At 49.0% G+C, this 24,644-nt stretch overlaps 2 protein-coding genes across 2 annotated transcripts in view; one reads left to right on the forward strand and one right to left on the reverse strand.

Annotated features, from left to right (window-relative positions):
• The window catches only part of LOC132808010 (zinc finger protein 850-like), a 52,241-nt gene that overhangs the window by 19,213 nt on the left and 8,384 nt on the right, over positions 1–24,644 (reverse strand). The window contains exon 4 of the mRNA XM_060821900.1: positions 18,225–19,251. Within this exon, the coding sequence (XP_060677883.1) occupies positions 18,225–19,251 (1,027 nt within the window). The remainder of the gene's footprint in view (positions 1–18,224; positions 19,252–24,644) is intronic.
• The window catches only part of LOC132808060 (zinc finger protein 420-like), a 53,518-nt gene that overhangs the window by 6,925 nt on the left and 21,949 nt on the right, over positions 1–24,644 (forward strand). The window contains exon 3 of the mRNA XM_060821971.1: positions 19,157–19,165. Coding sequence (XP_060677954.1) covers positions 19,157–19,165 — 9 coding nt within the window. The remainder of the gene's footprint in view (positions 1–19,156; positions 19,166–24,644) is intronic.

The raw sequence follows: 24,644 nt of genomic DNA on the forward strand, positions 1-24,644 counted from the left end.
TACCGGCCTCCACTACTTCCTCTGGCAGCTCATTCCATACATGCACCATCCTCTGCATGGAAAAGTTGCCCCATGGGTACCTTTAATATCTTTCTGCTCTCACCCTAAACCTATGTCCTGTAGTTGTGAACCTCACCCCCACTCTGGGGAAAAGACATTTTAAAAAAGGTTGTGCAGCCAGACAAGAAGCAAAAGCTACAAAATATTGAGCCACATGGGGAAAAGGAACTGTGGTTCTACCCTTTATTTCTCCTCTTGGCATTTGAACACTTAACATCTGTCAATAACATCAGCATCACCACAGAGCACATTGTGACTGCTCCTCGGTGTGAACAACAGCACACCTGCTCGCTCATGTCACCAATACATTGTCCAGGCTCCTCGCTGTCAGCAGAAAAGGAGACATCACTTATCTCTGTTCCTAAAGGTCTTCCCTTTATTCTCAACGCTGTGTCCTCTGGTTCTCGTCTCTCCTACCAATGGAAACATCTTCCCAATGTCATTGCACTGTGGGGATGAAGTCCTACCCTGTCCGGTCATTTCTGCTGGTGGGTGACACTAGGCCTCCAGGTTAGAGGGAGTAGCTTTCAGACAGAGATGAGGAACTGCTTTTCCCAGAGGGTCGTGAATCTATGGAATAGTCTAGATTAGAGTGGTGCTGGAAAAGCACAGCAGGTCAGGCAGCATCCAGAGCACAGGAAGATCGATGTTTCGGGCAAAAGCCCTTCATCAAAATCTATGGAATACTCTGGCCAAGGAAGCAATAGAGGCAGCTTCATTAAGTATATTCAAGACACAGTTGGGTGGGATTTGGCCTGGTAGGGGAATTAACGGGTTCCTTGTGACAGTGCAGGGAGAAGATGAAACGATGGATAGATCAGCCATGATCTTAATGAACGGTGGAGCAGGCTCACTTGTAGCAACTGGAGTGAATCCAGAGAGGGAGCAGACTTTGCGACCTCAGGTATGTGTCTTGGTTACCCGGGTGAGGAGAGACAGAAGGACAGGCTGAGACTGTTTTCAGTAGCTTGCCAGAGTCTGAGGAGTGACCTTATACACTTTTATATCATCATGAGGGGCATGGATAGGGTAAATAGACGTGGTATTTTCCTTTGGATGGGGCAGTCCAGAACTCGAGAGTAATAAGTTTAGAATCGAGCGTGTGGTGCTGCAGCAAGTCAGGCAGCATCCGAGGAGCAGGAAAATTGACGTTTCAGGGAAACTCCCTTCAGGGAAGAGTGTGTGTGTGTGTATAAGACTGTGCGCTGTGAGTGTGTATTTACATGTGTGCCTGCTTGATAAAGTGTGATTGTGATGGAGGATGAGTCTGCGAGAGGGTGAGAGTTTTCAGGGGGTGGTGTATGTGTATGTCTGAGAGAGAGCGTGTGTGTATGAGAGAGGTATGGATATAAGTGAGGGGTTGCATTTTGCTAAAACAAAGGAGGACAAGACTTGAACAGGTAATGGTAGGGCCCTGGGACATGTTGTAGAACAGAGACCTGGAGGTGTTCAGGTTCATTGTTCTTGAACGTTACATCACTGGTAGACGGGGGGGGGGGTGAAGAAGGTGTTCAGCACACTTGCCTTCATTGTTCACATGCTGAGTACAGGAGTTGGGACATCATGTTGGAGATGCACACAGAAAGTACATTACTCAAAGGGTGATAGGTGCCTGGAACGCATTGCCAGCAGAGGTAGGGACGGTAGATTCATTCAAGGTGTATCCGAGCAGTAGGACAGTCGAAGTTTCGGGCACAAGCCCTTCATCAGGAATGATGCGTGGATGTTCAGAGGGGCATCAGCGTCCGTCCGTGCCAATTGTCAGACAGGAGCAGCAGGCAATGAGCAAGGCAAGTGGTGTGTTAGCAAGAGGAATTGAGTTCAGAAATGGGGATGTCATCCTGCAGTTAGGGGGTCATTTGAATAAATACAAGGCTGAGTTAATCTGATTTTTGAACAAGAAAGAAGTGGATGTTTATGGAGGAAGGCAAGAAAATGGTTTTAAGCCCAGTTTAGAACAGTTCCAGAGTCAGACAACACAGAAACAGACCCTTCAGTCCAACTAAACCATGCTGACTGTGTTCACAAACTAAACCAGTCCCACCTGTGTGTATTTGGCCCATATCCCTCTGACCCTTTCCTATTCATGTCCTTATCCAAATGTCTTTTAAACCTTGTTACTGTACCTACATCCACCACCGTGTCTGGACATTGATTCCACACACAAACTACTCTCAAAAAAAAAGGCGCTACTCCAGTCTTTTGAAAATCTTTCTCCACTCCCCTTCCTCATTTGCTCCCTAATCTTGAAACCCCCATCCTAGGGAAAGGACACCTGCGGTTCACCTCATCTACCCTCCTCAGGATTTTATGAACCTCTTTTAAGGTCACCTCTCAACCTCATGTGTTCCAGTGAAAAAAGTCCCAGCCCTATCCACCCAGCTGTAGGTATATTCATATCCAGTTATGAATTGTTCAATGCTGGTGCCGACTCAAAAGACCGAATGGCCTGGTCTTGCTCCCAACTCTCTCACTCTGTCCAGGACAACAAGAGACCCTAAATCAGAGGAGCAGAAATTAGGCCATTCAGTCCATCAGGTCTAATCACCCCATTCAATCGTGGCTGCTAGGTTTCTCAACCCCATTCTCCCCGTAACCCTCGATCCCCTTGATACTCAAGAACCTATCTGTCTCAGTTTTAAATATCCCCAGTGACCTGGCCTCCACAGCCTTCTATGGAAATAGATTCCACAGATTCACCGCTCTCTGGCTGAAGAAGTTTCTCCTTTCTGAAAGGACTTCCCTTTACTCTAAAGCTGTGCCTCTGGTCTGAGTCTGTCCTACCAATGGAAACATCTTCGCAATGTCCACTCTGTCTGGGCTGTTCAGGATTATGTATGTTTCATTTAGACCTCCCCCCACCCCCGACACCCCCCACCCCCTCCCGAGTGTGGGCCTATGAATCAGCATGAACCAGACCCTTCAGGATGAGGTACAGCAGGGATTAGGGTCAGTAAACTGAGAATGGAAGGAGAGTGTGTGGGATGGAGATTTTCAGCTTCTAGAGAATGAGAGAGAAAAGTGAGTTTGCTATAAATTAAATCGGATGGGCCAAAGTGTGGTAGATGGAATTAAATTTTGAGAAATGAGAGTTGTTGCATTTTGGTCAAGCAATCCAGGCAGGACTGACACAGTTCAGGGGAGTGTTGCAGAACAAAGAGACCTTGGAGTGCAGGGTCCATAGTTCTTTGAAAGTGGAGTCTCAGGTAGATAGGATAGTGAATGAGGCATTTGGTAGGATGGCCTTTATTGGTCAGAGCATTGAGTAGATGAGTTGGGAGGTCATGTTGTGGCTGTCCAGGATGTTGGTTAAGCCAATTTTGGAATACTGCGTTCAGTTCTCATCTCCCTGCTGTAGGAAAGATGTTATGAAACTTTGAAAGGGGTCAGAAAAGATTTGAGCTATAGGGAGAGGCTGAATAGGCCAGGGACATTTTCCATGGAGCATCAGAGGCTGAGGGGTAAACTTATAGACCTTTGTAATGGGCATGCATAGTGGGGGGGAAACCTAAGGTCTTTTCCCCAGGGTAGGGGAGTCCAAGAAAACTAGAAGGCGTATGTTTGAGGTGAGAGCAGAATGATTTAACAGGGGTCTGAGGGGCAACCTTTTCACACAGAGGGTGGTGCACGTATGGCACGACCTGCCAGAGGAAGTGGTGGAGACTGGCACAATTACAACATTTAAAAGGCATGTGGATGTCAGTCTGTTCTCAGCTCTGCTGGATTTCTGTTGAAGCTTTGACCCCCCCTCCCCCAGAAATAGGGCTCTCCCAAGGATTTGTATGGTGTCCTATTTGAGGAATTCTTTCTGTCTTACATCGAACTGTTCGTATGCAGCTCTGATTTACAACAATATTTACGTCAACAGGACTAAAGCATCTGCTATCAAATTGGCATCGAGCTATACAGCACGGACATTGACTTTTTCTCTCTCTCATGCACAGACGCACATAACAAGTCCATGGGGGTAAATTTGTATTTGCAGAATGATACTTCTATTTTGCTCAAAAAATACACAACCTGTAAGCAGTCAATCCATGTAATATTTTGTAAATTCCACTTTGGAAGTAGAACCAGTCTGACTCAAGACTGGGACACACAGACAGACTCTGACCTCACACCTTTAATGCGTTGTCTGAACTGAGATGTCACATTTTGCGATAAAACCTCAAGTTATCTTGATAAGGTGTCTTGCAGGAAGGTCTGGGATTTACATGTGAATGATAGCTGCAACCCAGTCTAAAAGATGAAAGACTTGACAATCCAGGTTTGTTCAATATATCATTTTGGTGGCAAGACACTACAATGCTTTTTCTATATGTTGTGTCTTATGATCTTATTCTCCACAACCACCTGAAGGATCAGCGCTCTGAAAGCGAGTGCTTCCAAATAAACCAGTTGAACGCTCACCTGGTGGTGTGATTTTTCACTTTGTCCAGGTTAGGATGGATTGACCATGCCCAGAGATGTGCAGGTTAGGTGCATTAATCAGGGTAAATGTAGAGCAATAGGGGTAGGGGAATAGGTGTGGGTCTGTTACCCTTCAGAGGGTCGGTATGGATTTGTGGGGCTGAGTGGCCTGCTTTCACACTCTGGGGATTCTCTGAAGGGAAGGGATTGGTACAAACTCGTTGGTTTCTTTTTTGGCTTCCCAAAATCAGACCTCCTCACCTCTCAGCAGTATCCCAATGTTGTGAAAGATATTAACTTTCAGGTGGAGTTATCCAAAATTCAGAGAGATGTCAGTCTTGACGTTTTTGCTTTTCTGCCCCTGGAAGATCCTGAATCAGCACCTTCAGGGGAATGAGTTAGATCAGAGTGAGAACAGAGGGGGAGAGAGAGTGGGATGGTGCTTTCAATTTTGTGCAATAACAAAAGAAAAGAACTTTCCGCAGAAAGTAGAATTCCTTGTTCAGGATTTCTACCCTGCACTGACAGTGATGACTTTTGTAATCTCTTTTTACATTTCAGGATCTGAAGATGGAAGTTTCAAAATCAACAGATGAAGGCCTTATACCCAAAACATTGACTCTCCTGCTCCTCGGATGCTGCCTGACCTGCTGTGCTTTACCAGCGCCGCACCTTCTGACTCTGACTCTCCAGCGTCTGCAGTCCTTACTTTGATGTCCATGTCTGACAGTCATTCAATCCATCGGGACCACAACAGTTTTCAACTATGATTCTGTGAGAAGGAGCAAAGCTTTTTGGTTCCTGTTTGGGTACGTTTTCAGCAGCAGTGGGACTGGATGAGAGACCCTACCGTTGCAGTGCACTGAGTGAGGAGCGTGTAACAGCTATACGGTTTGGAAAGAGGAATTCACGGTGGAGAGAAGCTCCACATGCGTTTGTGTGGGGCTGAAGCTTCGGCCATGGAGAAACCCGAGGAATCCCGCCCTGTGGAGAAACCATGGAAGTGTGGCGACTGTGGGAAAGGCTTGTTTCCCGTCTGCCCTGGAGACTCATTGGCGCAGTCACACTGGGGAGAGACCGTTCCCCTGCCCTGACTGCGGGAAGGGCTTCAGCGATTCCTCCAACCTCCAGACACACCAGTGGATCCACATGGGAGAGAGACCCTGAAGGCGGGAAGGCCTTTACCCAGGTCGCCTCCTTGCTGACCTCCCAGAGGGATCACGCGGCATTGCAGGGGGATTGAAAGAAAGATGGCCGAGTGCCTTTACCAACTGGACTATCAACCCAGTTCCAGTGGCTCCCGAGTTCGATTCCCACCGCGACAGATGGTGGAATTGGAATTTGGTCAGAAATCTGGAGTTCAGAATCTAACGGTGAAACCATTGTCGGTGGGGTGGGGGTGGAAGAAAACCCCCATCTGATTCACTCAGTTCTTTTTTAGGGAAGACTTGAGCAGTTATTAGAGCAGTCGTCCCAGCTGCATCCTTTACCCGGTCTGGCCTACACGTGACTCCAGACCCACAATGGTCTGGTTGACTCTACGCTGCTCATCCAACTTACTTGGATACAGGTTGAAATTGCTGAGTGAGGCAATACTTCCTCCAGGTTAAGGATATACCAAGGATCCAATTACAAAGGGACAACTCAGTGGTGACCAATAATGGAGAAAGTGAGGGGTTGCACTTTGACCTTGAGCTGTTTTTTAAAATTTGCTACTTTTTCTACGCCTTTCTGCTGGGAGATTCTGAAGCTGTCACAATAAAGATTACCTGAACTTCACACTGAGCTCAGACTCTCAATGACAGCTTTAAACTGCAACAGGCTTTTGGTTTAAAACTGCAGATTTCTGACAGGAGAAAGTGAGAACTGCAGATGCTGGAGATCAGGGTCAAGATTAGAGTGGTGCTGGCAAAGCACTGCCGGTCAGGCAGCGTCAGAGGAGCAGGAAAATCGACATTTCGGGTTTGCTCCAGACTGCAACCTCCTTACTCTGTCAACCATCTGTGAGTAAGGTACTCTCTTCACAATTCCTTTTCCATTTTTTTCATTCTGGGCTTCAATTTATGACTTGCAGCAACTGAAAGGAAAGAGAATGAATCCATGGAATGGACACTATCAGGGAAAAGTTTGTTTATAAACAGTGTGTTTCATGTATTGAGTGAATGTAAAGAGGAAGTGGTGGATGCACGTTCAGATGCAACGTTTAAAAGACATGTAGATAAGTACATGAATAGGGAAGGTGTGGAGGTATATGGGCCAAACACTGGCAAGTGGCACTAGTTTAGTTTGAGAACATAGTCAGCATGGAATAGTTGGACTGAAGGGTCCGTTTCTGTGCTGTCTGACCGTAACCCTTCGATTGGGACAACATCTGTCATGGTCTTAAAACCATTTTCTTGCCTTCCACTTTAAATGTGGTTACTGTACCTGCATCCAACACAAACCACAAAAAAACCCCTCATGCACACAACATAAAAATCCACACTTTATTGTTCAAAACTCAGATGAACTCAGCCTTGAATAAATTCAATGACTCCCTAACTGCAGGAAGACATCCCCAGTTCTAATCTCAGTTCAGCCTGCTAATATACCACTTGCCTTGCTGCACCTGTCTGACAACTGGCATTGACTGATGTAGAAGGATGCTGCTAATCAAAGCACTGATCACAGGCTGGTCTGGTTTCAGGACCTGATTTCTCTATCCTCTGTTGACCTCCCTGTTCCCACAGACTAAGATGTCGGTCTGTTCTCAGCTCTGCTGGATTTCTACTGAAGCTTTGACCCCGCCTTTTATAACTTCTGGAACGATAAAATATTCAATCAAGACCCAAGCCACAATCTCCCAGCCTGTCAACTATCCTAATACAAGGTGTAGTCATAGCAGGGAATCAAACAAGAAAAATGAAACAAAATCATAAATAAATAGGTGCACGTGCTTAATTTTTGTTCATGAGGAAGTAAACCAGAAATAGGGGACTCCCAGGAATCTTAGTGAAGGTTTACAGGTTTGTAGCTCAGGTTGAGGTTGAGGGTGTAGGTTTGCTCGCTGAGCTGTAGGTTTGATATCCAGTCGTTTCATTACCTGGCCAGGTAACATCATCAGTGGTGACCTCCAAATGAAGCGAAGCTGTTGTCTCCTGCTTTCTATTTATAGGTTTGTCCTGGATGGGGTTCCTGGGGTTTGTGGTGATGTCATTTCCTGTTCATTTTCTGAGGGGCTGATAGATGGTATCGAGATCTGTGTGTGTTCATGGCGTTGTGGTTGGAGTGCCAGGCCTCTCGGAATTCTCTGGCATGTCTTTGCTTAGCCTGTCCCAGGATAGATGTTGTCCCAATCGAAGTGGTGGTTTTTTTCATCCACATGAAGGGTTACGAGGCATAGAGGGTCGTGTCTTTTTGTGGCTAGCTGGTGTTCGTGTATCCTGGTGACTAACTATCTTCCTGTTTGTCCTTCGTAGTGTTGGTGGCAGTCCTTGCAAACCCCCGGAGTATGGGTCTGGGTGGTATATGCGTCGGCGGGTCGGTGTGGACATGTTGGGCCGAAGGGCCTGTTTCCACACTGCAAGTAATCCAATCTAATCTAAAAAGATTTACAAGGATGTTGCCAAGACTGCAGGATTTAAGCTATAGGGAGAGACAGAACAGGCTGGGGCTGTTTTCCCTGGAGCGTTTTCCCTGGCTGAGAGGTGACCTTAGAGGTTTATAAAATCATGAGGGGCATGGATAGGATAGATAGACAAAGTCTTTTCCATGGGATGGGAGAGTCCAGAACTAGAGGTCATAGGTTTAGGGTGAGAGGGGAAAGATATGAAAGAGACCTAAGGGGCAACCTTTCCATTTAGAGGGTGGTACGTGTATGGAATGAGCTGCCAGAAGAAGTGGTGGAGGCTGGTACAATTGCAACATTTAAAAGGCAACTGGGGGAATATGGGCCCCGTGCTGGCAGGTGGGACTAGATTGGGTTGGGATATCTGGTCGACATATACGAGTTGTCCAGGTTCAGGTGTATTGACAGTACTAAAATACCCATAGTGCCCAGGGATGTGCAGGTTAGGTGCATTAGTCAGGGGTAAATGTTGAGCAATAGGGGTAAGGGGAATTGCGTGGTGGGTTACCCTTTGGAGGATGGGTGTGTAGTCTTTGGGTCGAGTGGCCTGCTTCCACACTGTGGGGAGTCTCTGAAGGGGAAGGGATTTTTGTAAACTGTGCAGGGCAATGCAGGCGTAGTGCGGGGGCCTACTGTTGGCCTTGCCCTGCCCCTTGCTCCTCCCCCTGTTGTTGAGCTGTCTAAAACACAGCTACTCTTTCTCTGCCCTTTTGCTGGGGGCATCTGAAGCTGTAACAATGTTGGGCCACAATAAAGGTAACCAGAACGTACTGCTGGGCTCAGGCTCTCATTGAAAGCTCCAAGCGGTTTTTGTTTTAAAGCTGCTCATTTCTTGCAGCCTCCTGCACTAAGTTTCCAATGTCGTGTATCAGATGGAGCAGTGAATGGGTAGCTGGTTTCATGAGAAATTATAAACTTTTCAGGAGTGCAGGCACTGCATCGTTTCATTGGCAGTTTACTGGCAGCATCGGGAGGTATGGGCTGTGTTCATGAGAAAGGAGGTGGGACAACGTTTAAAAATCACAACACCGGGTTATAGTCCAACAGTTTTATTTGGAAGCACTAGCTTTCGGAGCACTGCTCCTTCATTGGGTAGCTGTGGAGCAGGATCATAAGACACAGAGTTAAGAGCAAAAGGTCACAGTGTCATGCAACTGATATGATATATTGACAAATGTAGATTGATGTTAAGCATTCAGCACACTTACCTTAATTGTTCACACCATTGAATAAAGGAGTTGGGACATCATGTTGAAGTTGTACAGGATGTTGGTGAAGTCACTTGTAGAGTACTGAGAAGGCTTCTGGTGGCCCTGTAATAGGAAGAATACTATTACAGAGGGTTCAGTAAAGATTTACCAGGATGTTGCCAGGACTGGAGGGTTTGAGTTATAAGGAGAAGCTGAGACTGTCTTCACTGGAGCACAGGAGGTTGAGGGGTGACCTCATTGAGATTGATATAATCATGAGGGCTCTATGTAACATGAACATCAAATAGCGAGGAGCCTGCACGGTTATGTCAAGTGAGTGGGGGGGAAATTGTGGCATTTGGACACTTTACATCCATCAGAAACAGCATCTCCATAGAGCATACTGTGCATGTCAGGTGAGGTGCCAGAAGACTGGAGATTGGTAATGTGGTGCCACTGTTTAAGAAGGGTGGTAAGGACAAGCCAGGGAACTATAGACCAGTGTGCCTGACATCAGTGGTGGGCACATTGTTAGAGGGAATCCTGAGGGACAGGATTCTACCTTCATCTCGGTGGATGGGCTGGGACTTTTTCACTGGAGCATTGGAAGTGGAGATGTGACCTCATCAACGTTTATAAAATCATGTGGGGGGAGATGAGGTGAACGAAGCGTGTCCTTCCTCTAGGGTAGGGGTTTCAAGACGAGGGAGCAAATTTTGACAGTGACAGGAGAAAAAGATTTTAAAAAGAAGGGCACAATTTTTTTTACAGAGTGGAACCACGTGAGGACTAAATGTCTAGAGGAAGTGGTGAATGCAGGTTCAGTAACATCATGAATAGGAAAGGTTTGGAGGGATATGGGCCGAAACACTGGCAGGTGGGACTGGGTTAGTTTGAGAACATAGTCAGCATTGACTAGTTGGACTGAAGGGTGTGTTTCTGTGCTGTCTGACTCTGGAATTGTCTTAAAACTGGATACTGGTCTTAAAACCATTTTCTTGCCTTCCCCCACAAGCATCCACATAAAAATCATGTGAACTCAGCCTTGAATATATTCAATGACCCCCTAACTGCTGGAACACATTCCCACTTCTGAACTTAATTCCTCTTGCGAACACACCACTTGCCTTGCTCATTGCCTGCTGCTCCTGTCTGACAACTGGCACAGAAGGACACTGATGCCCCTCTGAACATCCATGCATCATTCCTGATGAAGAGCTTGTGCCCAAAACTTCGACTGTTCTACTGCTCGGATGCACTTGAATGAATCTACTGTCCCTTCCTCTGCTGGCAATGCGTTCCATGCCCCTTCCCACTCTCCTTCTGACAAATTGGAGGAACAAAACCTCATCTTGTCTGAGCAGTCCACAGCCCGGAGGACTCGACACTGAGTTCTCCAATTTCAAATAATCTCCCATCCCATCCCCCAACTCACTTCCCAGCCCCTTCCACTCTTCCCTGCCAACTAGATTCCTTCCTCCCATTCACCAACCAGGTTATGGGGGTAAGGCAGGAACAGGATACTGATTGAGGATGATCAGCCATGATCATAATGAACGGTGGTGCTGGCTCAAAGGGCAGAAGAGCTTACTCCTGCACCTATTGTCTATTGTACCCTCTACCTGTCTCCACCTATCCTCACTTCATCATCCTGCCCCCAGCACACCCTTGTTCCACAGCTCTCCCTATACCCACCCCCAATCCTGAACAAGGGTTACACCAGACACCTCAACTTCTCCACCTCCTGCTACTGCCTGGCTTGCTGCGTTCTTCCAGTCTCCTGTCTGTCTATTTTGCCAATTGAGACAAAGGCTTGGACTAACTTTTCCAGAGTCTGTCCCCTCGCTGGATTCACTCCCATTCCTTTCAGTTGCTCCAAGTCAACAATTGAACCCCAGAATGAAACGTAAATGGAAAAGGGGGTGAGAAAAGGGAATGCTGTACACACAGATGTTGGACAGAGGAAGGAAGCTGCAGTCTGAGTGAAGCTCAATCTTCATCGAGACAGAGGAGGGGCAGGAGCTTCAGAACCTCATGGCCCAACTTCCGCATTCACCAATAGGGGAGCTCAGAATGGCAGGAAGACAAGTCTCCTTCCGGTCCTCCAGTGATCCTTATTTGTCCATCAAAAGTAGGTTTTGCCCCTTTTCTGCCGACAATGAGGAACACGCCCAATGTTTTGGTGACATTGGCAAACATGTGCGCTGCTTGTTGACACTGAGGAGTGTACACAATATGCTCTGCAGCAATGCTGGTGTTATTGACAGATTTTAAGTTTCCAAATGTCTATCGGAGATCAAAAAGGGCAGAGCAATATTTGGTTTCCCCCATGTGGCTCGATATTTGATTGAGCAGCCAGACAAATGCAAAAGCAATGTTTTTAAGTCTTTTCCTCCGTGTTGGGGTGACCTTCACAACTAGAGGACATAGGTTTCAGGTGAGGCCACAAAGATATAAAAGGTACCTGAAGGGCAATGTTTCCATGCAGAGGTTGGTGCAGGTATGGAGTGAGCTGCCAGAGGAAGTGGTGGAGGCCGGTATAATTACAGCCTTTAAAAGGTATCTGGATGGGTATATGAATAGGAATGGTTTAGAGGGATATAGTGCTGGCAAAGGGGACTAGATTAATGTAGGATATCTGGTTGGCATGGACAGGTTGGACTCAATGGGTGTGTTTCTGTGCTGTCCATCTCTATGACTCTAAAAAATAAAAAGTCAACTTTTCCAATGAACAAACTATATCCATGTTAACAAGGCTTAGTGCACAACCTGCTTTACTAACCATTCTCAACAGGTCCTGCCCCTTCAATGACTGAGGAACATATACATGTTGGTGCATAGTATCCTTCACTAGTATTTACACACTACCCTCAGCAATTGCTCAAGTAACAGCAAAGAGTAAACAGCACAAGGATTAAACACACAGTGAGGGGTAAACAGCACAAGGATTAAACACACAGTGAGGGGTAAACAGCACAAGGATTAAACACACAGTGAGGGGTAAACAGCACAAGGATTAAACACACAGTGAGGGGTAAACAGCACAAGCGCCAGTAAAAGCAGATGGAAAGTGAGTGTAAAATGTGACTATGACAGGACAGGCCCCACATTCCTTCCCCTCCGTCCCCCCCACAACCTGCCTCACCTTTCACCTCCCGGGCCCAGTACCTTCCAGGTGGCCCCATAGTTGACACAGGGGCCGCCCCACGACCAGTAGAACTCCACCACCCAGGCGCCCGACCAGTTCCCAAGCAGGTCCTTAACCCCATCCGCCTCCAGAATGTTCACCGGCTCCTGGCTGCTGTACAGCCGGCCGGTGTGGCCGTGACACAGCAGCTGCGCCAGGAAGGCGGCGGCGGCGGCCAGTGCCGGGTGTCTGCCCCGGGCCGCACGGCGCCATTTTCCTAACGGCCGCCCTCCCGCCGCTTCCTCGCTCGAGCGACTTCTCCTCCCAACCGCCTTCGCCCCCGCGTGACGTCTGCACGGGGGGGATGGGCGGGGCCGGGGGAGCCTCACCGTCACCAAGCAACAGCCACCTCGCGCTACAACTGCTCATTCACAAAAACAAACTCTCCTGTCTCGCTCTGCAGCTGCAGGGGGGGGACACTGCCACGTTTCGAGGAGCCCTGTCTACATTGGGAAAGCTCACCGCTCCATTTAAACAGATATTCCCACATCTAACGGAACGGCCTCATATCTAAAGGGGGCAATCTGCATTTTAAAGGGACATGGACATTTTACCGGGTATTTCCGCAAATACAGAGATGTAAATGGACGAGATTACATTTCAAAGGGATGTGGCACATTCAAAGGGATATCTTAATATGTAAAGTGACGCAGTTATATCTAAATGAATCTACATTCCGAAGAGACGTTGCCCTGTTTATAAGTAGAGACAATAGGTGTGAATTCTGTCTGTGTCTCAATGTTGAGTCAAACTGACATTTTTCTCAGAAAAGCTCTGCACTGAAATTACATTCTTGTGAAGGTAATTTATAGATTAGAGTGTAGGTTAGGGAGAATTGGCCGTGCTAAGTTACCCATAGTGACCAGGGATGTACAGGTTAGGGTGGATTGGCCATGGGAATTACAGAGTAGGGGTTGGGTATGGGATCCTGTTCAGAGGGCCAGAGTGAGATAGATGGGCTGAATGGCCTGCTTCAACATTGTCGGAATTCGAGACCCTCCCCACAAAGAGGCATTTTATCTGCATCTTCGAGTAAAAAATGAGGTCTGCAGATGCTGGAGATCACAGCTGCAAATGTGTTGCTGGTCAAAGCACAGCAGGTTAGGCAGCATCTCAGGAATAGAGAATTCGACGTTTCGAGCACAAGCCCTTCATCAGGAATAAGAGAGAGAGCCAAGCAGGCTGAGATAAAAGGTAGGGAGGGGGGACTAGGGGGAGGGGCGATGGAGGTGGGATAGGTGGAAGGAGGTCAAGGTGAGGGTGATAGGCCGGAGTGGGGTGGGGGCGGAGAGGTCAGGAAGAGGATTGCAGGTTAGGAGGGCGGTGCTGAGTTGAGGGAACCGACTGAGACAAGGTGGGGGGAGGGGAAATGAGGAAGCTGGAGAAATCTGAATTCATACCTTGTGGTTGGAGGGTTCCCAGGCGGAAGATGAGGCGCTCCTCCTCCAGCCGTCGTAGATTTTATCTGCATCTATCTTGTCAAGCCCCTTTCAGAATTCTACTGATTTCAAAAGAGGTACACAGCACAGAAACAGACATGATGTCCCAACTCCGAGACTCAGTGGTGTGAACAATGAAGGCGAGGTTGCGAGATGCCGCCTTAACCACACACAGAATTCACGCCTATTGTCTCTACTAATAAACAGGGCAACGTCTCTTCGAAATGTAGATTCATTTAGATATAACTGCGTCACTTTACATATTAAGATATCCCTTTGAATGTGCCACATCCCTTTGAAATGTAATCTCGTCCATTTAAATTTCTTCATTTGCAGAAATACCCGTTAAAATGTCCATGTCCCTTTAAAATGCAGATTGCCCCCTTTAGATATGAGGCCGTTCCGTTAGATGTGGGAATATCTGTTTAAATGGAGCGGTGAGCTTTCCCAATGGAGACAGGGCTCCTCGAAACGTGGCAGTGTCCCCCCCTGCAGCTGCAGAGCGAGACAGGAGAGTTTGTTTTTGTGAATGAGCAGTTGTAGCGCGAGGTGGCTGTTGCTTGGTGACGGTGAGGCTCCCCCGGCCCCGCCCATCCCCCCGTGCAGACGTCACGCGGGGGCGAAGGCGGTTGGGAGGAGAAGTCGCTCGAGCGAGGAAGCGGCGGGAGGGCGGCCGTTAGGAAAATGGCGCCGTGCGGCCCGGGGCAGACACCCGGCACTGGCCGCCGCCGCCGCCTTCCTGGCGCAGCTGCTGTGTCACGGCCACACCGGCCGGCTGTACAGCAGCCAGGAGCCGGTGAACATTCTGGAGGCGGATGGGGTTAAGGACCTGCTTGGGAACTGGTCGGGCGCCTGGGTGGTGGAGTTCTACTGGTCGTGGGGCGGCCCCTGTGTCAACTATGGGGCCACCTGGAAGGTACTGGGCCCGGGAGGTGAAAGGTGAGGCAGGTTGTGGGGGGGACGGAGGGGAAGGAATGTGGGGCCTGTCCTGTCATAGTCACATTTTACACTCACTTTCCATCTGCTTTTACTGGCGCTTGTGCTGTTTACCCCTCACTGTGTTTTTAATCCTTGTGCTGTTTACCCCTCACTGTGTGTTTAATCCTTGTGCTGTTTACCCCTCACTGTGTTTTTAATCCTTGTGCTGTTTACCCCTCACTGTGGTTTTTAATCCTTGTGCTGTTTACCCCTCACTGTGGTTTTTAATCCTTGTGCTGTTTGCCCTTTGCTGTTACTTGTGCAATTGCTGAGGGTAGTGTGTAAATACTAGTGGAGGATACTATGCACCAGCATGTATATGTTCCTCAGTCATTGAAGGGGCAGGACCTGTTGAGAATGGTTTGTAAAGCAGGTTGTGCACTAAGCCTTGTTAACATGGATATAGTTTGTTCATTGGAGAAGTAGACTTTTTATTATTTAAAGTCATAGAGATGTACAGCACGGAAATACACCCCTTCAGTCCAACCTGTCCACGCCAACCAGATATCCTACATGAATCAAGTCCCCATTGCCAGCACTATATCCCTCTAAACCATTCCTATTCATATACCCATCCAGATACCTTTTAAAGGCTGTAATTATACCGGCCTCCACCACTTCCTCTGGCAGCTCATTCCATACCTGCACCACCCTCTGCATGGAAACATTGCCCTTCAGGTACCTTTTATATCTTTGTGGCCTCACCCTAAACCTATGTTCTCTAGTTGTGAAGGTCACCCCAACACGGAGGAAAAGACTTAAAAACATTGCTTTTGCATTTGTCTGGCTGCTCAATCAAATATCGAGCCACATGGGGGAAAAAAATATCGCTCTGCCCTTTTTGATCTCCGATAGACGTTTGGAAACTTAAAATCTGTCAATAACACCAGCATTGCTACAGAGCATATTGTGTACACTCCTCGGTGTCAACAAGCAGCACACATGTTTGCTAATGTCACCAAAATATTGGGCGTGTTCCTCATTGTCAGCAGAAAAGGGGCAAAACCTACTTTTGATGGCCAAATAAGGATCACTGGAGGACCGGAAGGAGACTTGTCCTCCTGCCATTCGGAGCTCCCCTATTGGTGAATGCGGAAGTTGGGCCATGAGGTTCTGAAGCTTCTGCTCCTCCTCTCTCTCAATGAAGATTGAGCTCACTCAGACTGCAGCTTCCTTCCTCTGTCCAACATCTGTGAGTACAGCATTCTCTTTTCTCACCCCCTTTTCCATTTACGTTTAACTCTGGGGTTCAATTGTTGACTTGGAGCAACTGAAAGGAATGGGAGTGAATCCAGCGAAGGGACAGACTCTGGAAAAGTTAGTCCAAGCCTTTGTCTCAATTGGCAAAATAGACAGGCAGGAGACTGGAAGAATGCAGCAAGCCAGGCAGTATCAGGAGGTGGAGAAGTTGAGGTATCTGGTGTAACCCTTGTTCAGGATTGGGGGTGGGTATAGGGAGAGCTGTGGAACAAGGGTGTGCTGGGGGCAGGGTGATGAAGTGAGGATAGGTGGAGACAGGTAGAGGGTACAATAGACAATAGGTGCAGGAGTCAGCTCTTCTGCCCTTCGAGCCAGCACCACCATTCATTATGATCATGACTGATCATCCTCAATCAGTATCCTGTTCCTGCCTTATCCCCATAACCTGGTTGGTGAATGGGAGGAAGGAATCTAGTTCCAGGGAAGAGTGGAATGGGCTGGGAAGTGAGTTGGGGGATGGGATGGGAGATTATTTGAAATTGGAGAACTCGGTGTCGAGCCCTCCGGGCTGTGGACTGCTCAGACAAGATGAGGTTTTGTTCCTCCAATTTGTCAGAAGGGGAGTGGGAAGGGGCATTAAAATGGGTGGAGACTGGGAAGTCCGCTCAGCCTCTGCGGACCCGGCTGTGATGCTTGGCAAACCATTCCCCAAGTTTACGCTCGGTCTTCCTGATGTAGAGATGACCACAACTGGCAAAGCACAGTGGGTCGAGCAATAGGACAATCGTAGTTTGGGGCACAAGCCCTTCATCAGGAATGATGCGTGGATGTTCAGAGGGGCATCAGTGTCCTTCTGTGCCAGTTGTCAGACAGATGCAGCAGGAATGAGCAAGGCAAGTGGTGTGTTAGCAAGAGGAGCTGAAAATATGTTGCTGGTTAAAGCACAGCGGGTCAGGCAGCATCCAAGGAACAGGAAATTTGACGTTTCGGGCCAGAGCCCTTCATCAGGAATGAGGAGAGTTTGCCAAGCAGGCTAAGATAAAAGGTAGGGAGGAGGGACTTGGGGGAGGGGCGATGGAGATGTGATAGGTGGAAGGAGGTCAAGGTGAGGGTGATAGGCTGGAGTGGGGTGGGGACGGAGAGGTCAGGAAGAAGATTGCAGGTTAGGAGGGCGGTGCTGAGTTCGAGGGAATCGACTGAGACAAGGTGGGGGGAGGGGAAATGAGGAAACTGGAGAAATCTGAGTTCATCCCTTGTGGTTGGAGGGTTCCCAGGCGGAAGATGAGGCGCTCCTCCTCCAACCGTCGCGTTATGTTCTGCCGATAGAGAGTACCTTACTCACAGATGGTTGACAGTAAGGAGGTTGCAGTCTGGAGCAAACCCGAAATGTCGATTTTCCTGCACCTCGGATGCTGCCTGACCTGCAGTGCTTTGCCAGCACCACTCTAATCTTGACCCTGATCTCCAGCATCTGCAGTTCTCACTTTCTCCTGTAAGAAATCAGCAGTTTTAAACCAAAAACCCGTTGCAGTTTAAAGCTGTCATTGAGAGTCTGAGCTCCGTGTGAAGTTCAGGTAATCTTTATTGTGACCCAACTTTGTTACAGCTTCAGAATCTCCCAGCAGAAAGGCAGAGAAAAAGTAGCTTTTTTTTTAAAAACAGCTCAAGGTCAAAGTGCAACCCCTCACTTTCTTCATTATTGGTCACCACTGAGTTGTCCCTTTGTAATTGGAGCCTTAACCTGGAGGAAGTATTGCCTGACTCAGCAATTTCAACCTGTATCCAAGTAAGTTGGATGAGCAGCGTAGAGTCAACCAGACTGCTGTGGGTCTGGAGTCACGTGTAGGCCAGACCGGGTAAAGGATGCAGCTGGGACGACTGAGTGAATCCTTTCCCACAATGGCGGTTCCCTTCCCAACAAGGGAGAGAGTGAATCAGATGGGGGCTTTCTCCCCCCGCACCACCTCCTCCCTGAAACGGTCTCATCGTTAGATTCCGAACTCCAAATTTCTGACTGAATACCAATTCTGCCGTCTGTCCTGGCGGGATTCGAACCCGGGAGTCCCCGGAACCGGGTTGATAGTCCAATCGATAATGGGCCTCGGCCGTCACTCCTTCAATCCCCCTGCGATGGCACGTGAACTCGCTGGTGCTTCCGCAGTTGGGAGGAGTAGGTGAAGCCCTTCCCGCACTGAGAGCAGATGAACGGCCTCTCCCCGGTGTGGATCCGCTGGTGCCTCAGCAGGGAGGAAGATGTGCTGAAGCCCTTCCCACACTGAGGGCAGGTGTACGGTCTCTCCCCTGTGTGGATCCGCTGGTGTCTCCGCAGGGTGGAGTAGCGGTTGAAGCCCTTCCCGCAGTGAGGGCAGGTGTACGGTCTCTCCCCCGTGTGGATCCGCTGGTGGATCAGCAGCGTGGAGGAACTGCTGAAGGCCTTCCCGCACTCGGGGCAAGTGAAGGGCCTCTCCCCCATGTGGGCACGCTGGTGGCTCCGCAAGGCAGAGACGTGGGTAAAGGCCTTCCCACACTCGGGGCAGCTGAAGGGCCTCTCCCCTGTGTGGATCCGCTGGTGGCTCCGCAGGGAGGAGGAGCGGTTGAAGCCCTTCCCGCATACGGGGCAGCTGAAGGGCCTCTCCCCGGAGTGGATCCGCTGGTGGCTCCGCAAGGCAGAGGTTTGGGTAAAGGCCTTCCCACACTCTGGGCAGCTGAAGGGCCTCTCCCCCCTGTGGATCCGCTGGTGGGTCAGCAGGTTGGAGGAACAGGTGAATCCCTTCCCGCACTGAGGGCAGGTGTACGGTCTCTCCCCGGTGTGGACCAGCTGGTGCCTCAGCAGGGTGGAGGAACTGCTGAAGGCCTTCCTGCACTCGGGGCAGGTGAAGGGCCTCTCCTCAGTGTGGACCCGCTGGTGCCTCATCAGGGAGGAGATGTCGCTAAAGGCCTTCCCACATTCGGGGCAGTTAAAGGGCCTCTTCCCGGTGTGGACACGCACGTGGCTCCGCAAGACAGAGATGTGGGTAAAGGTCTTCCCACACTCGGGGCAGCTGAAGGGCCTCTCCCCCGTGTGGATCCGCTGGTGGCTCCGCAGGGCGGAGAGGTGGGTAAAAGCCATCCCGCACTCGGGGCAGCTGAAGGGTCTCTCCCCCGTGTGGACGCGCTGGTGCCTCAGCAGGTGGGAGTAATCTCTGAAGGCCTTCCCGCAGTTAGTGCAGGGGAACGGCCTCTCCCCGGTGTGACTGCGCCGATGAGTCTCCAGGGCAGACGGGGAACGGAAGCCTTTCCCACAGTCCCCACACTTCCACCGTTTCTCCACGGGGCGGGATTCCTCGGGTTTCTCCATGGCCACAGCTTCAGCTGCACGCAAACACATGTAGAGCCCCTCCCTGCCGTGAAATCCCCTTCCCAGGCCGTATAACTGTTTCAGGCTCCACACACAGTGTGCTGCAACAGTGGGGTCTCTCGTCCAGTCCCACCTGATGCTGAAAACGTACTCAAACTGGAATCCAAAAAGTGTTGATCCCTCTCACAGAAATCACAGTCAAAAATTGTTGTGGTCCCCATGGATTGAGTGACTGTCAGACATTGACATCAAAGTGAGGACTGCAGACGCTGGAGAGTCAGTCAAAAAATGTGGCGCTGGCAAAACAGCAGGTCAGGCAGCATCCGAGGAGCAGGAGAGTCAATGTTTCGGACATAAGCCCTTCATCTGTTGATTTTGAAACTTCAGTCTTCAGATTTTCAAATACTCTGCAAAAAGAGATTACAAAAGTCATCACTATCAGTGCAGGGTAGAAATTCAGAACAAGCAACTCTACTTTCTGTGGAATATTCTTTTGCTGTTCCACAAAATTGAAAGCACCATCCCACTCTCCCTTCCCCTCTGTTCTCACTCCGCTCTAACTAATTCCCCTGAAGGTGCTGATTCAGGATCTTACAGGGACAGAAAACCAAAAATGGCAAGACTGATATCTCTCAGAATTTTGAATATCTCCACCTGAAAGTTAATATCTTTCACAACACTGGGATCCTGCTGAGAGTGAGCAGGTCTAATTTTCGGAAGCAAAAACAAAGTGTCAATTCAGGGTGAACCTGCAATGCAGCTTCTTGAGGAAGGACCAGACACAAAATGGTTAACGACCCCGGGAAGGTGGAAGCAAAATGAGACATCAAGGCATTAACACCGATACACTTCAGTCACACTCTTCTGCTCGCAGTCAGGGCAAAACATGCCCTGAAAGTCCAGTCTTCACAACCACACTTCTGCTTTCACTGAAGACAATTAGAATCACACAGCATGGAAACAGACCCTTTGGCCCAACCTGCCCAGATATCCGAAATTAATCTAGTCACGTTTGGCATCACTTGGTTCCTATATGGGCCGGGTGCTGGCAGCTGGGACTAAATTGGGTTGGCTATCTTGTCAGCAAGGACGAGTTGTTCCATCTTTATGACTCCAGTCGCATTTGCCACCACTTGGCCCTGACCCATCTGAACCCTTTATATTCAGATGCCCGTCCAGGAGCCTTTTAACATATCATCGTACCAGCACCCACCACTTCCTCTGGCAGCTCACGCCATCGCTCAAGCGACTCCACGTTGAAAGTGTCTGGTCTGGTGCACCAGATGACATCAGGATAATCTCAGATCGTTCCAGATCGCATCGGTACTCAGTCAGTGGCTTTCCCGATCAGGATGTTGTATGTGATCATACAGGTCAGTGGGTAGGCGATCCCCCACCTCTTAGTTCAAGTATCTCTACGAGAACTCCCTTGTTGGAGGGTCCCTTGGAGACACTTCAACTGGACTTCATTGAGTTGTAGAAATGAGTTGAGTTGCTATAAATATGTTTTGCTTATTGTTGATGTCTTTTCTAAGTGGATTGAAGCCTACCCTCTTCCTAACGCTACTGCTGAGACTGTGGTGAAGATTCTGTTTAAGGAAATAATTCCCCACTTCAGTATACCTGCGTGCATTAGCTCGGACAATGGACCACACTTTGTAGGTAATATTAACGGAGAACTCTGTTCCCAGCTTTGTATTTGTCGGCAACTGCATGGTGCTTATTATCCTCAGGCGGCCGGCCTTGGTGAATGTTTTAACCAGAGTCAAGACTAAACTTGCCAAATTAATGGCTGAGTCTGGCCTCTCCTGGTTATGCTAATCCCTGTGGCCTCATTCCAGATGGGATCCATGTCTGTGGGCAAGATACGACTATCTTCAGTTGAGAATCTCTCTGGTCACCCCCTCCGTACCCCTTGGAACGATTCGACTCCTTTCTCAGTCCCCTTCCACCACATGACCGAAGAAATGGTTGGTTATGTTCTTGCTCTAACTAGTGTTATGTGTGCCTGTCACTCCCAGGAGCGTGCTGCCTACAGCGATGTTCCCTCCCTTTCAGCCTCGTCACAGGTAGAGCCTGGTTCGTTGGTGCTCGTCAAGACCTGGACTGGCAAAGGTCTCCAACCTCGTTGGGATGGCCCCTTCCAGGTTTTACTTCCCACCCCTACGGTGGTCAAAGTCGCTGGGCACTCAGCTTGGGTCCAACTGCACCATTGTAAATTGATTGACCGCACCAATCAAAGTGGGGAAGAGGAGGAGAGAATACTGGAATCCCAACAAAAGGAGTGGACACTGTCCATTTGGGTTTTTGAATTTTGCTGTTGTTCTAATGTTAATCTTATTACAGATACTTGAACTAAGAGGAGGGACATGGGGGGGGATCGCCTATCTCCCCACCTTTCTGATCACGTATAACACCCTGATGAAGAAAGCCACTAAGTATGGATGCGACCAGGAATGATCAGAGATTATCCACCACCCATGCTGAGGTGATGTCGTCCAGTGCACTGGACCAGACGCCTTTGACGTGTGGGACGTGATGAAGATTGATTATTGCAATGGACTCTTACATCAGAAAGACCAGATGGTCCATCTGGACAGTAGAAATCAGTGGGAGTTACCATGTCGTTACCATGGTTTTTTGATTTTACCTGCAGACGCAAGCCTAGTGAGGACAAAAATGATCAACCCCGTTATTATGGTAAATATTTTAAGGATGCCTGGGAACACCATCCCTTTTTGCAGGACGGGCCGACTCGAGAAAAGGGAAGCCTGATCGGGAAAACTCCACAATCCGCAAACAACTTATTTATACAGGCCCACAGAACGCTCTTCACCCCAGAGGCTGTAGTATGTTACTCCTCTCTATCAGGAGATGACTTACTTCCCCTGTCCCCAGTCCCTGATTCCATACTATTCGTCAGCCTTCCTGCTGCGGACCCTGCGAAGTGAAATATCACTTTCCAATAGCTCCGGTCTGTGTATACAACCAGCTGGTGTAACACTGGCTGGGGTACAGCAGGCCTTATGTGGTACATGGACCTGGAATGGACTGGGTAACAATACAGGACACCCAATAGGCTGGGGAATCCAGAATACCCTGAGGTTGGAAGGATTGGCAGGGGTGACAAGTCAAAAGAACCGCAATTCCCTCTTTTGTGGTCTGACCATTCGAGGAAATAAGACTAAAGAGGCTCTGGAACAGAGTAAACTGGGATTATCAGACCTGTGTCTTTACTCTATGCAGAATCAGTATGCCTTAGACTATATACTCGCCCAGGAGGGTGAGGTCTGCACCATTGTCCAAGATAAATGCACTATGGACATTCCCATCTCACTGGCAATATTACTAAGATACAAGAAGAGATCCAGGTATTCCTTGACAGAATGACTGAAGGGACCAGTTGGGGAAACTGCAGGTCCGGCTGATTGTACAATTGGCTTATCAATTTAGCTATGTATGTTTGTCGGTATTGGTATTGTTAGGTATTTAATTGCTTGGCTTATGAGGTCCCTTAGTGATATAGATTTGCCCCAGAAGATGCACCTTTTGCGATCCGATGGCTCACCCACATGTGTCGATGGTGATGATAAATATGACCAGATGAGCTGCGAAGATGGTGGTGCCGTTCTACAGGATGTTGATGGCTGGACCACCTTGAGGGGCATTCGTTTGGACTAGCCTTCTCTTTCAGTGATCGCGGTGCAATCAAAGGGAGGAATGAGGGTGTGGGAGGAATGAGGGTGTAGGCATCTGGGTGATAAAGTCTACAGCCTTAAAACTTGTCATTAAACATTTAGACTAAAATGTAATGCTGAATTATTGAATACATTTACTGCACTAGAAAATAAACAGGCAGGAAGGCTGAGAAAGAGGAGAGAACTTAAAGATAGGGACACCTGGGCTCACCAAGTGATAACAGGATGCTGTAAGGCAATTAAGAAGGTTTGCCTCAGCATCGGTGAATCTGTGTGAACAGGACACCAAGTAATAACATTCACAGCCGTTCCCTTGTGAGACCATTTTAGTGCTGAGGCTGTTGAATCCCGTAGAAAATTAACTCTTAGTGCTTATCTGCTCTGGATTGAAATGAATGGCATTTTGGGACTTTATGATGATATTGAGTAGCCATTACTGGTTATTAAATACAAACTCTGTAAAAGGAAATACTGATAAAGTTTGACCTTACTTGCTGCAGCCGAGACTCCAGCGGAGGAAAAGGCCGCGGGCACACTTCCGGCTTAGGGATGGCCCCGCCCCCTCCGGCGCCAATGCGACACGTAAACCCCGCCCCTTCCGAACGCTGCACGTAAGCCCCGCCCCTTCCGAAGGCAGCTCGTAAACCCAGCCCCTTTCGAACAAATCTCGTAAACCCTGCCCCTTCCAAACGCAACACGTCAATCCCGTCCATTCGACCGCTGCAAGTAAACCCCGCCCCTTCGAGACAAAGTCCCGTCCCTGGGAACCAAAACTCTTTTCCTCCTCGCGCTCCAAACCTCCCCTCGGTTCACGTGCGAGTCAAAACCACGCGCCCCCAGGCTCGACGCGCCGCACCGCCCGCTAAGACTCGCCCCCCCCCCTAAAGAGCGCGCGACCCTCTCACGAGTCACGCCCCGCCCCACCCATGATCAACGCCCTCCCACTAAACCCCGCCCCTCCTGGTAAACCCCGCCCACCCAGGTGTGTTTGGAAGCACTAGCTACTGCAGCGCTGCTCCTTCTGCGGGGAGCTGTGCTGCAGGATCATAAGACACCGAATTAATAGCAACAGATCACAGCGTCATGCAACCGACGCAATATTTGGAACAAACCTGGATCACTGCTGAGTCCTGCATCTTTTAGAATGGGTTGCAGGTTTTAGTTCATCAATATATAAATTCCAGAACTTTAGATCAGATTCCTACAGTGTGGAAACAGGCCCTTCGGCCCAACAAGTCCACACCGACCCGCCGAAGAGCAAAACACCCAGCCCCATTCCCTGTCACCTAACACTACGGGGCAATTTAGCGTGGCCAATTCACCCGAACCCGCACGTCTTTGGACTGTAGGAGGATACCCGCCCAGATGTGGGAGGGGAATTGAACCCGGGGCTCTGGCGCTGTGAGGCAGCAGTGATAACCACAAATAAAGGTGACATTTTGTGTTTTTCAGCGGCAGCAGCAACCCAGGAGTGGGGAGTCACTGATTTGAGGTTTTAAATTTGAAGTCGGAGAGCAGAGGTTCCTGGAAGAGGTGGG

This window comes from Hemiscyllium ocellatum (genome assembly GCF_020745735.1).
Source record: "Hemiscyllium ocellatum isolate sHemOce1 chromosome 27 unlocalized genomic scaffold, sHemOce1.pat.X.cur. SUPER_27_unloc_3, whole genome shotgun sequence".
Classification (NCBI taxonomy): Eukaryota; Metazoa; Chordata; class Chondrichthyes; order Orectolobiformes; family Hemiscylliidae; genus Hemiscyllium; species Hemiscyllium ocellatum.